Source organism: Pongo pygmaeus, chromosome 8 (assembly GCF_028885625.2).
Source record: "Pongo pygmaeus isolate AG05252 chromosome 8, NHGRI_mPonPyg2-v2.0_pri, whole genome shotgun sequence".
Lineage (NCBI taxonomy): Eukaryota > Metazoa > Chordata > Mammalia > Primates > Hominidae > Pongo > Pongo pygmaeus.
The window spans coordinates 68,812,290-68,825,557 of NC_072381.2; the positions used below are offsets into that span (position 1 = coordinate 68,812,290).

Below are 13,268 nucleotides of genomic sequence, written 5' to 3' on the forward strand. Positions count from 1 at the left end.
CAGATTGCTTGAACCTAGGAGTTCGAGACCAGCCAGGGAAACATGGTGAAACCCTGTCTCCACAAAAAAATACAAAAACTTAGCTGGGCCTGGTGGCATGTGCCTGTAGTCCCAGCTGCTGAAGAGACTGAGGTAGGAGGATTTCTTGAGCCCAGAAGGTCGAGGCTGCAGTGAGCAGTAATTGTGCCATTGCACTCCAACCTGGGTGACAGTGAGACCTTGTCTCTAAAAATAAAAAAGTTTGTTTTTTCTTTTTGCATATGATTATATAAACCATGCTTATTTCCATATCAAATAGTTCTTGCTTTTTTAAGCAAATAGGTAAAATGTGAGTCTCTTTCTTATGTTAAATCTATTTAGAGAATAGTATCTGCTATAATGTTTAATAATATTTTTATTTGAAAAATTATATTTGCATTGAATTAGTTCAGGATAATAAGCACTTACCATATGTAAGGCAATATTCATAATCAATGAAACAAACATAAAACATGGACCTTCCCTTCATGGGCAGCATGGCATAATGCTTAAGATCAGAGGATCAGAATCCTATCTCCATCAGTTAGAAGTTTTGTGGTTTTGGACAAGTTACTTAAGATCTTTGCTTCAGTTTCTCATTTGTAAAATAAAGATGATATTACATACTTCATAGTGTTGTTTGAGGAATAAATTAGGGGAATTAATTATATAGTGCTTCACATATTGTAAGTACTTAATAAATGTTAGCTGCTGTTATTTTGACAGTATTATTTTATTTACTAATATGCATCTGTAGACCAGTGTGCTAATTGTTTTTATATTGGGCAGTCTGTAAACCCAAAGTAATTAAATAGATTGTTTGACTCATTCATTCAACAAATATTTATTGCTCTTCTCCTATTTGCTAGGTACTTTTCTGGGAGTGGAGAATCAAAAGTGAATAAGATGACAAAATCTGTGATTTTGTGGTACTTATATTTTAGTAAGGGACAAAGAAAGATAATAGAGGATGGTAAGGGTAATAGAGGAAAAGGAGCAAAGATCAAGCAGCTTCATTAAACAAAAATACAAGATAAATTCATTAGAAAAATTTTCTTTTGCAGTGTGTCTTATATTTATGGGTTCTGAAGATTCTATACCCAAGCACATTATTTCTTCTGAGAGGCAACCATGAATGCAGACACCTTACTGAATATTTTACCTTTAAGCAGGAATGTGAGTACTGCCAGGAGAAATGTTTTCACTTCCTCAGTATTCTTTTGGACTTAAGTGAGTAGTAAGAGTTTTGAAGACTTTACAGTGCAACATGTAAGGACAGATTTCATGTCCACACATAAAGCTTTGAGGACAGTTGTCAAGCACTCTCTGGTGTTTAATGTATTAAGAAGTTTTTGGTGGGGCATGGTGGTTCACGCCTGTAATCTCAGCAGTTTGGGAGGCCCAGGCAAGGGGATTGCCTGAGCTCAGGAGTTGGAGACCAGCCTGGCCAACATGGTGAAACCCCATCTCCACCAAAAATACAAAAAAAAAAAATTAGCTGGGTGTGGCGGCACACTCTTGTAGTCCCAACTACTCAGGAGGCTGAGGTGGGAGGATCTCTTGAGCCTGGGAATCAGAGGCTGTAGTGAGCTGAGATTATGCCACTGCACAGACAATTGCCTGGGCAATAGAGTCAGACCCTGTCTCAAAAAAAAAAAAAAAAAAGTTTTCATTTCAGAATTTCCTATTATGTTTAACTTTTACAAACATACTTAGAGTTTTATATATAAGTTTTAATGTTAAAATTAATTTTTCTAAGCCGCATACGGTGGCTCACGCTTGTAATCCCAGCACTTTGGGAGGCCGAGGCGGGCGGATCACCTGAGGTCAGGAGTTCGAGACCAGCCTGGCCAACATGGCGAAACCCCATCTCTACTAAAAATACAAAAATTAGCCAGGCGTGATGACATGTGCCTGTAATCCCAGGTACTCAGGAGGCTGAGGCAAGAGAATCACTTGAACCTGGGAGGCGGAGGTTGCAGTGATCCAAGATCGCACCATTGTACTCCAGCCTGGGCAACAAGAGCGAAACTCTGTCTCAGGAAAAAAAAAATGTATATATTTTTTCTAACAGGAAAAAATAAAAACCAAAAGAAAAAAATGTTATTTTGCATTGGAGATTTTTGTCCTTCAATCTTGAGGCATTCCTGTGAGGAAACCTACAAATTGTTTATCTTGTTACCATTGCAGATCATTTGAATCATGCTATTAATGATTGAAATTCTTCTTAAATTTTTTTTGTTTTTTTTATATCATTGTTTTAAGACTAGTCAGGTACAGTTGGTGAAATTCTTAACCTGCAATGTTTATCTCCTTTCTCTCTCAAATTATTACAGCAATGGTAATCTAATACCTGTAAGTAACCATATGTTACAGAACAAGATTAGGCCTTTTTCACACCTCAAACCTTTGTGCTTTTTTATTATTTTTATTATATTTATTTTTTTTGAGACAGTCTCGCTCTGTCGCCCTGGCTGGAGTGCAGTGGTACAATCTCGGCTCACAGCAACCTCCTCATCCCGGGTTCAAGCATTCTCCTGCCTTAGCCTCCCAAGTAGCTGAAATTACAGGCATGCGCCACCACGCCCTGCTAATTTTTGTATTTTTAGTAGAGGTGGGGTTTCACCATGTTAGCCAGGCTGGTCTCTAACTCCTGACCTCAAGTAATCCACCTGCCTCGTCCTCCCAAAGTGCTGGGATTACAGGTGTGAACCACCGCATCTGGCCTGCCTTTGTGCTTTTTAAGTTAATATTTATGACTGTATTAAGTAGAGTTAAACTCTAAAAGCAGAAATAATTTCAACGTTTTGAGACTCAAAACATGATCCAATAAAGGTCATATTAAGTAGAGACTTGCAGCAAAAGGAGAAAAATACAGTGATGGGTAGTGGCAGAAGTGGCATACTCATAACTTCAAGGATCAGGCAGTTAACCTAAATGAGTAAGATAAGACCTGGAAAGTGCATGCTTGACCTAAAAGCAGTCGAATTAGAATTTTTATTAAACCACAGTGCTAGAAAACAGAGTCGTTAGCACACTACCAGTTTAGAATCTCTGGTTGCTGGATATATATATGGTTTTTTAAATATTTGAATATTACGGTATTAAAACAGGAAATAGGAACTAAGTTCTTTTTCTTTGCCTAGATAAATAACAAACCACCTACCAAAATCTCATCAAAACCAAAATAGGAATTTAAAGTTGTAAAGGAGCAAATGAAAGTGCATGATATCTCTCTAAAAGTAAATGATAGTTTGATTTGGTAGAGTTTTGTCTTTCTTGTGTTTCTGTATTGGCTTCCTGCTTCACTGCCCATTTTAAAGTATTCATTGTAGACAAGAGGAACCCCTCAGCTTTTCTGACATGAGCATGCTATTATCTTTTATTTTTCAGAAAAATTTGATGAACCTTGAATTTTGTTGTGATGATGTAGTCATCTTGCCTGTAATAAGAATAAAGTAGTCATTGACTCTTAGAATAAAATAAAGCAAGTATTAAAATGATTTTAACCTCAAGTACAGTTCTAATTTTGCCTTATTTGGCCGATAAAGGTGAAGGGTTGAGCTGTTTTTAAGAGATTTCTTTCTTTCTTTTCTTTTTTTTTTTTGAGACAGAGTCTTGCTCTGTTGCCCAGGCTGGAGTGCAAGTGGCACGATCTCGGCTCACTGCAGCCTCCACCTCCTGGGTTCAAGTGATTCTTGTGCCTCACCCATTGAGTCTCTGGGATTACAGGTGCACACCACCATGCCTGGCTAATTTTTGTATTTTTAGTAGAGACAGTGTATTTTTAGTAGAGACAGTCTGGCCATGTTGGCCAGACTGGTCTTGAACTCCTGGCCTCAAGCGATCTGCCTGCTTTGGCCTGTCAAAGTGCTGGGATTACAGGAGTGAGCCACCGTGCCTGGCCTGTTTTTAGAGATTTGACTTACTTATTTTTAACAATACTTGATGACTTTTCTGTCATCCAAAATAATTTTAGAGAGCAAATATTTTGCTTCATGAGACATAACATCATCGAGAATAATTTTAGAGAGAGCAAATATTTTGTCTTCATAAGACTGATAACATTGCATATTTTTGTTGATTCTTATAGGGGAAGATGGTTTCCTTAAAAAAAATTGTGTGCAGTAAGATTTATTCTCTGTGGTATTTACTTCTGTGACTTTTGACACTGCATAGAGTTGCCCACTACCACTATCATGATACAGAAAAGTTTTATCATGCCATAAGTTCTCTCTTGCTACCTTTTTATAGTCACCCCTTCACTCACTCTGAAGCCCTGGCCACCACTTTGCTGTTTACTGTTTGTATAATTTTCTTGCCATCTGTCTGTCTGTCTGTCTATCTATCTATCTATCTGGGCTATTACTACAGTTGAAACTAACTATCTCAATTTCCTTATAAATAGCTATAAGATATAAAGGAGGGGAGAGAACAAGAAATAAAAATCTAATATATATTTTTTAAAAATGGTCAACCAATAATGTAATTTTCAATTAGTTTTTTGTTTTTCTAGGTAAAATTAAGTATTCGGAAAGAGTCTATGAAGCTTGTATGGAAGCTTTTGATAGTTTGCCTCTTGCTGCACTTTTAAACCAACAGTTTCTTTGTGTTCATGGTGGACTTTCACCAGAAATACACACACTGGATGATATTAGGAGAGTAAGTATATATTTTACTTCCAAGATTGATTTCTATTTATAGTACATTGTTGAGTAGAGTTGAAGTTTCAAACTTCTCTTCACTGCCAAGATTAGGTAATGGTAAAAATTAATATACTGATATCTTAAGGAAATAGCTTCTATTTATTCACAATAATATAGTATGAACTGTATTCAAAGTTGGTATCATTTTCCTATGCACATTTTGTCCTTACTTTTTGATGAGTTACTTCTGTTCTTTTCTTTCTTTCACAGTTAGATAGATTCAAAGAGCCACCTGCATTTGGACCAATGTGTGACTTGTTATGGTCCGATCCTTCTGAAGATTTTGGAAATGAAAAATCACAGGAACATTTTAGTCACAATACAGTTCGAGGATGTTCTTATTTTTATAAGTAAGGAAAAATATCCAAGATTAATCACATTTTAGTTGTTAACATAACATATGCTTCATACAGAAAAACCATTATTTTACTTAATTTACTCTTTTTCCCCCACAGCTATCCAGCAGTGTGTGAATTTTTGCAAAACAATAATTTGTTATCGATTATTAGAGCTCATGAAGCTCAAGATGCAGGGTAAGAATTTTGTTTCCCTGACCCAAATTAACATCTAAAATATAAATCAAACTTAGTAACCATGATTGATGCTTTACGATGCATATTAAGCTATTTGTTTTGCAGCTATAGAATGTACAGAAAAAGTCAAACTACAGGGTTCCCTTCATTAATAACAATTTTTTCGGCACCTAATTACTTAGATGTCTACAATAATAAAGGTAAGATATTGTTGATTAAAAAAATTGTTAAACAACTTAGTATTTTAATTGACTTTTTTAATATAATAAAAAAGGGGTGTTGTTTGAAACTATTAGTATCCAGATTTCTTTATAAATAACTGTAAGATGGAGGGGAGAGAACAATAAATAAAAATCCAAAATTTGAAACTAAGTAATATGTAACCCCATTCCACAACTTGTCTCTTGGAAAAGCCGTTTTGTAAAACGTGTTCTGAGTTAAGTGCATCAAGCAAAACCAAACATGATTTTCTCAAACTCCCCTTTCTTAAATCTTTTTCCTTATTGAGGATGTTTTCTTATTTGTATAAAGCTGCTGCTGCTTTGATGATTTTATTTGCACTGTCTACTTGTTGAGTTTATCATGTTTCTTGTTTTATGTTCACTGATCGAGTTTCTCTTTCCCTTTCTTATTTCCTTCTTTTACCTCCACAGTCTTATCACTGCCCCATGAAGATTTGTATTTGAGCTTTTTTTTTTAATTAATCCAGTTTCATCTCATTTGAGGGATACATTCTTCTCTTTCTTTTTACTGCTTTTTTCCTTTGCCTTCCATTCCAGAGATTTTCATTTCCCCACCTTCCCTGAAAATTTGACCTGTGTATAGTAATTGGATTTCATTTTATTTTGAATACAGTTTATTGACAGAAAGTGCCAAAGGTTCTTAATCTAGTTAAGTGTGTGTCAAGGACATTGAAGATGAGATTGGGTATGTTTATGTAGTTTACATCTTTGGAAGATGATATTAAGAGGCCAGCTTCTCTTCTGTCTTGACATGTCTGGAATTCAGTTGACTATGCCATAGCTTCAGGTTCAGACTGGAGTGGATGTGCCAAGAGGAAAGAACAGAAGGTTAAAGAGTTTAAAAAGGACATTTAGAGAGAGAATGAGGTCATTGCTAAATAAGAGTCATGGTGTAAGTTCAAAAGAGGAACAGAGGAAGTTTTTTTGGATGATGAGAGGTGATGGTTAAAGGATTAAAACATTCGCCTGAGACCAAACAGTAGCATGCTGGATAACTTGGGTACAGAATATGCTACAAGAACTTATACTATAGATATCTTATGAAATATGACTTCATTTTTGAGAAGAAACATATCTAAGTTTTGATTCCATTCTCTCTCTCTCTCGAGACAGGGTCTTGCTCTGTTGCCCAGGCTGGAATGCAGTGGTGCAGTCTCGGCCGACTGCTACATCTGCGTCCTGGGTTCAAGCGATTCTTTTGCCTCAGCCCTCCCTAATAGCTGGGATTGTAGGCACCCGCCACTTCGCCCAGCTAATTTTTATATTTTTATAGAATGAGGTTTCACCATGTTCACCAGGCTTGTCTTGAACTCCTGACTTCAAGTGATCTGCCTGCCTCAGCCTCCCAAAGTGCTGGGATTATAGGCCTGAGACACTGCGCCCCTGCCCTGATTCCATTCTCAAAAACAGAACCAAGTGTTAAATTTAACTTTCTACCAATGCTCTAATTCCTCAACTGTGACTTCCTCTTGTTAGTATTAAGGGAGCTAGTGTTCAGTGTCCAGTTGAGTACTGCCTTACTGATTGTCCTTTGTTGGTTTGACTCAGGAGGTTAAGTGATGGATTTTTTTTAGCACTTAGAAACTCAAACCATTGACTGTCTTATCAAAAATCAGATGTCTCTTTGTAGTCCTGAGTCTGTACATAAATAGTGTTAATGGTTTGAGTGTTTACGTTGTATGGGTATGTTTGTAATTTTTCATTCTATCCATAAGGCAATTTTCTAGATTTTTCTCTCTTTTCTCCCTTACAAAAGATCTGAAAGCTTGGTATCAGCTCATAATTTTTGAGGCTAATTTAAAATACTTTTTTTTCCCACTTTGAACCGATTGTCAAAACATATAATTTAAAATACTTTTATTTCAGATGGGAATTTCATATGGGAAACAAATATATACTTATTAAGTTAGTAAACAGTAATATGTAGCAGAATTACTTTTGATTCTCTATTAGCCAAAATCACAAATGTTAGAATTTAACATCTGCATTTCAGTGCTTTTCATTAAAATGAAAAAAAAGTTAACCATAAAATTATATCTACAAGACATTTTATACTTTTATGTATTTTCATGTGAAATGCATTGTCTGATCTTAAACTTCTGTGGTAGGCAGGGTAGACATATTAGTCCTGTTTTATAAATGAGAAACACATTAGTTGAATAATTTACCAAGCATTGCACAGCTAGTATGTGCTATAGTTTAGATGAGAATCCAGCCCTTCTAACCCAGTGTTCTATACAGTAATATAACCAGTAACTGAAATCTATGTAGGTCATTTAAGATTTCAATTATATCAACATATTGAAACATTAGATACCTGCATCTGAAATGAATATGTTATCTTTGGATTGTTTGGTTATAATATTCTCTTTTGGTGTTTTAGTGGGATTTTTTTTCTAAACGAAGTAAAATATTTCTTTGTAGTAGTTTTGTCCGATTTTCCATATTAAATGAAACAAATACATTCATACATTTATAAGTAAAATATTCCAAATGGGTGGGATTTTTTTGTTTGCTTTATTACCATTCAGCTATCCTTTTCAGGTTGCCTGAAGCTAGAAAGATCTTAAATTCTCAATTTGTTTGAACGTTAAAAACCTAGAAAATTGCTCATTGCCATTCTGTGTTTCCTCTAAAAACTGAGTTTTCACAATTTTGGATTTAGTAAAAATGTATGTTCATCATTGGATTATAAAGTAAAACAAACATTCTGGAAAGAATCTGGAAATTTCATTAGTAATGTGAAGACCTGACTATAGTTACAGTTCTACATAACAGTGTTAAAAACAAAACGTGTGTTATTGTTAAAAATTAGTTCCTTCCTCCTTCTACCAGCCCTGATTCCACTCACCCCCGATCTCCCTTCCTCTTAATATTTTTCTGCTTTTATGTATTTTATATTTTTAAGGCTAATGACAAATAGTTACATTGATGTTCAACTTATCTTGCAGCTGCTGTATTAAAGTATGAAAATAATGTGATGAATATTCGACAGTTTAACTGTTCTCCACATCCTTACTGGTTGCCTAATTTTATGGATGTCTTCACGTGGTCTTTACCGTTTGTTGGAGAAAAAGGTATAATTTTTATTTTTTAAAAAAATTGTTTTATTACTGTTACATTTACTCCAGTTTACTATCATAGGCACATAGTTGCTAAAGGAAACCAAAGTCTAGTTTCACTGTGGTTACAGCTCTACTTATGTCAGTGGGTGTGGACATAAGAGTCTCAAAGATATTTTAGTTAGCTGTTTACAGCCCCCATGTGAGGCTGTCTGGGGAACTGGGAGAAGATTTATAAATAGCCCAATGTCTTCAGCTGTTGGATTTTCTTTTTTTTTTTTTTTTTTTTTAGCTTAAATCTTTTATGAAGGGGTGGAGAGATTGCTTTGCTTGAAATGGGCCCTTCTGCGTATCTTAACACCATTTTTGGGCATTTCACCGAAATTCATGGGAAAATTTAGTAGCCTTCATTTTAGCAATATTAGTCATTTTAATAGCAGTTCTGTACTTTAAGAGAAATCGTAAAGAGAAATTCAGATTGTAACCCAATATTCCTTCTCTTATATAAAAAATATGTATAAAATTTTAGTAGTGATGCCTTTCTGATAATTTAGAGGAACACTTGTTAGTACATAATAGGCTTTTTGAGAGAAAATAAATGCTATTTAAGAAATTCTGTTTCTGTGTTTCATTTGTAGTTCTATAGAATTCTTAGGATTTTGTTACCTATCATGTTCTTTTCCATTTTAAGTTAATTTTTTTATAAGAAAATGCCTCAGTTTCCATATGTGGAAAATGACATTATGAGAGTACAGACATGGTTATAAAACATTTTGTTCAGTATCCCCCTCTATTTTTTCTCACCTCTTCCATATTACAAAATGTTCCTTTCTGTATGAGATATGTCACTTCTGCCAAGGCAATTTGTAGTTCTGAAATTCAGAATTAATACTGAAACTGTGTATGTTAAACAGGTTTTCTGCAGATTGCATTTGGTGTTCTTCATTTACTCAGTAGGTCCAATGTTAATATGGAGATAGAATTACCCTTTAGCATTTGAGAAGGGGGCCAGTTAAGGGCTTAGGTGCAAGGGATGCATTACACTTACAACCTTCTATCTTTGGTGTATGAGAAATAGTTCAATCATAGCATCATCAGACGAATTAAATAATTCATCCTGCTCACTCTCCTGCCTTCAGGCTAGAGTGCAACTCAACTATTTTAATGTAATATGGGAAGGATGGAGGGGCCAGGAAGATAAGGTAGGAGGAAAATGGACATTTCATGGATTCTAATTTGATTCTCTGATGGTCCCACATAAGGAAATATTTCATTGTATCTAATCTAATATTTATGCTATGAGTATTTAAACAAGGAAAGAAATAGAGATAATAGGTTTTTCTCAACTAATGCACCTGTCAAAAACCAGGGCATCATAGGGTTTTAGAGCTCATAAGTGGATTTAACAATCATTTAGCCCAACTCCTTTTGAGAGATGAGATAATTTAAGATGAATTCTGTGGATCCCTTACAAGTGAAGATGGAGAACAGTAGGCTTTTATCAGTATTCCTATATTTGAGGTCTGGTACTAAGTGATCTTTAGTTTTTCCGTTGCCACTCTAAATCATCTTTTATAAACAAGGAAATATTCAAACTTTTTGACCATTTTTGTTGTTTTTCTTTAGATCTTCTCTAAATTATTCACATCTCTCTAAAAATGTAAAGCTCAGATTTTAACATTACATGCAAATAGAATTCTAGCCAGTGTTGAGCACAGTAAGAAAATCTTCTCAAACTCTTTGCATATTTTGCTATTTTAATACATGATGGCTGTTTAGATAGCCTGACTACTTCTTGATTGTAATGAGCATTTTCTTTTGGTGTGAAAAGCAGCAAGTGACATTTGTTTTACTTCCAAGAAGCCAGTTGGACTCTGGGTCTAGTTCCTGAGAAGCAACTAACCTAAGCCAGAGGCTTCCTGAAAGGCTGATTTAATCCCAAAATTAGGTGAAAGCAATGTTTCCTTACCCTTTTGGGAGTTAAAACCCCCACTATTTTTTTTGTAGAGACAGAGTCTCGCTCTGTCACCCAGACTAGAGTGCAGTGGTGCCATCATAGCCCACAGGAACCTTGAACTCCTGGGCTTATGTAATCCTCCTGCCTTGGCCTTTTAAAGCACTGAGATTATAGGTGTGAGCCACTGCACCTAGCCAAGAACCCCTTTTCTATTTCACTAAAAATATTCCTACATTGGCCTGTAGTCCCAGCTGCTAGGGAGGCTAAGGCAGGAGGATCACTTGAGCCCAGGAGTTTGAGAATACACTGTACGACAATCACACGTCTGAATAGCCACTGCACCCCAGCCTAGACAATATAGCAAAACCCTGTCTCTAAAGAAGTAAAATAACTTACATTGGGAAAATTTCAACATACACCAAGGTAGAGTGAATAATATGAATTTCCTATATACCAATTATTCATCTTCAACAATTATCAAATCATAGCCAATCTTGTATCATTTATGTCCCCATCCAGTACTCCCCACCTCATACCTCAATTATTTTGAAACAAATCTCAACTCTTTTCTACCTATAAATACTTTAGAATATATTTCTAAAAGATAAAGAGTCACATTTTAAAAGTACACATAAAAACATTTATTAATTTTTTTTTTTTTTTTTTTTTTTTTAGGCACAGTCTCATTCAGTTGCCCAGGCTGGAATGCAGTCTCATTCTATTGCCCAGGCACGATCTCAGCTCACTGCAACGTCCATCCCCCGGGTTTAAGTGATTCTCGTGCCTCAGCCTCCTGAGTAGTTGGGATTACAGGCATGCTGTACCACACCTGGCTAATTTTTGTATATTTAGTAGAGACGGGGTTTCACCATGTTGGCCAGGCTGGTCTCAAACACCTGGCCTCAAGGACTCTGTTTGCCTCAACCTCCTAAAGTACTGGGATTACAGGTGTGAGCCACCGTCAAAAACATTTATTAATTTCTTAATATAGAATCCCTTTGAGAATCTGATAAAAGTTATGGACTTTTGCTTCAGAAAAATTCATGTATAAATGTATGTACTCACAACATTTTCAGGATGGTCATAGTTCTGAAATGAATTTGCAACCTTCACACTTATTGGCCCTCCTTTAAGAACCTCTGTTCTAGAGGATCTAATATTATATGATCTTCCATAGAGGGTCATACATGTAAGATTTATTTACTAGATTTTTTTTAAGTGTTTTTATTCGAGGTACCAAGGAAATACAGATACAAGTAAGATGGGTCTTTGCAGATTAATATGAGACTTGTGATATATATAAATAATGATAATAAGATGTAATATGGTAAGTGCTCCAAGACAAGCCTAGTTTTATAGGAATTGAGATGGCTGGGCGTGGTGGCTCGGGGCCGGGCGTGGTGGCTCATGCCTGTAATCCCAGCACTTTGGGAGGCTGAGGTGGGTGGATCACGGGGTTAGGAGTTCAAGACCTGCCTGGCCAAGATGGTGAAACCCTGTCTCTACTAAAAATACAAAAATTAGCCGGGTGTGGTGGTGGGCACCTGTAATCCCAGCTACTCAGGAGGCTCAGGCAGAGAATTGCTTGAACCCAGGAGGTGGAGGTTGCAGTGAGCCGAGATTGCACCACTGCACTCCAGCCTGGGCAGCAGAGCGAGACTTTGTCTCAAAAAAAGAGCAGAGGCTGGGCGCAGTGGCTTACGCCTGTAATCCCAGCACTTTGGGAGGCCGAGGCGGGCAGATCACGAGGTCAGGAGATCGAGACCATCCTGGCTAACACAGTGAAACCCTGTCTCTACTAAAAATACAAAAAATTAGCCGGGTGCGGTGGCGGGCACCTGTAATCCCAGCTACTCAGGAGGCTGAGGCAGGAGAATGGCGTGAACCCGGGAGGCAGAGCTTTCAGTGAGCCAAGATCGAGCCACTGCACTCCAGCCTGGGCGACAGAACGAAACTCCATCTCAAAAGAGAAAGGAGGTTGTTTCTGTCAGAGGGATTAAAGTAGCTTTTGAACAGGGTCTTGAACAGGGGTGGAATTGTGCTGGTGGATATGAGCAACAGAATTCTAGGTAAGAGAACTTCCTGAGCCTGAGTCTGAAAGCAGGAAATCATAGGTCTCTTTGAGGGTTTAATTTGATTAGTGAGTAGGATATATGAAGGACAGTAGTAGAAAAAGAATGAAAAGTTAGGTTAGGGCTAGATCATGAGGATATTGATCACCACACAGAGAAGTTGGAACTTTGATAAATGGTGAGCAAGCCACTGAGATGGAATTTGACTGTGGTCGTCATTTAGAAAAATTACTGTGGTGAAGTGGACTGGAAGGAAGACTTGAGGTTGAGAGACCTGTTATGAAGTTACGCCAGAAGTCAGGTAGAGACATAATGAAGGCCTGGTAGCATTAGGAACGGAGAGTGGGGAGAACCAAAAGAATAGTAGAAGTAGAATCAGTGAGACTTAACAAGATTACATATTTAAGGGTAGGGAATGGTTGGAGATGACTTGGATATTTTGAGTCTGGTGAAGATAGTACCATTAACACACTCCGATGAGAAAACTCGGAGTTGTTGTTGTTACAACAACCCTTTACTAAGGTTACTGCTGTTCTTCATGTTCATTGGAATCTCTAGGCCTTTCAGTATGTCATTTTCTTCCTTTTTTTTTTTTTTTTTTGAGACAGAGTCTTGCTCTGTCACCCAGGCTGGAGTGCAGTGGTGTGATCTCAGCTCACTGCAATCTCCATTTCCCAG

The 13,268-nt window shown here is 36.7% G+C and overlaps 1 protein-coding gene across 8 annotated transcripts in view; it reads left to right on the forward strand.

The window, feature by feature from the left end:
- PPP3CB (protein phosphatase 3 catalytic subunit beta) overlaps window positions 1-13,268 on the forward strand; it is a 58,716-nt gene that overhangs the window by 19,891 nt on the left and 25,557 nt on the right. For all 8 annotated transcript variants that reach the window (XM_054503760.2, XM_054503762.2, XM_054503761.2 and 5 more), the window contains exons 4-9: window positions 1,083-1,194; window positions 4,535-4,680; window positions 4,935-5,074; window positions 5,180-5,257; window positions 5,363-5,457; window positions 8,451-8,576. In XM_054503760.2, the coding sequence (XP_054359735.1) occupies window positions 1,083-1,194; window positions 4,535-4,680; window positions 4,935-5,074; window positions 5,180-5,257; window positions 5,363-5,457; window positions 8,451-8,576 (697 nt within the window). The remainder of the gene's footprint in view (window positions 1-1,082; window positions 1,195-4,534; window positions 4,681-4,934; window positions 5,075-5,179; window positions 5,258-5,362; window positions 5,458-8,450; window positions 8,577-13,268) is intronic.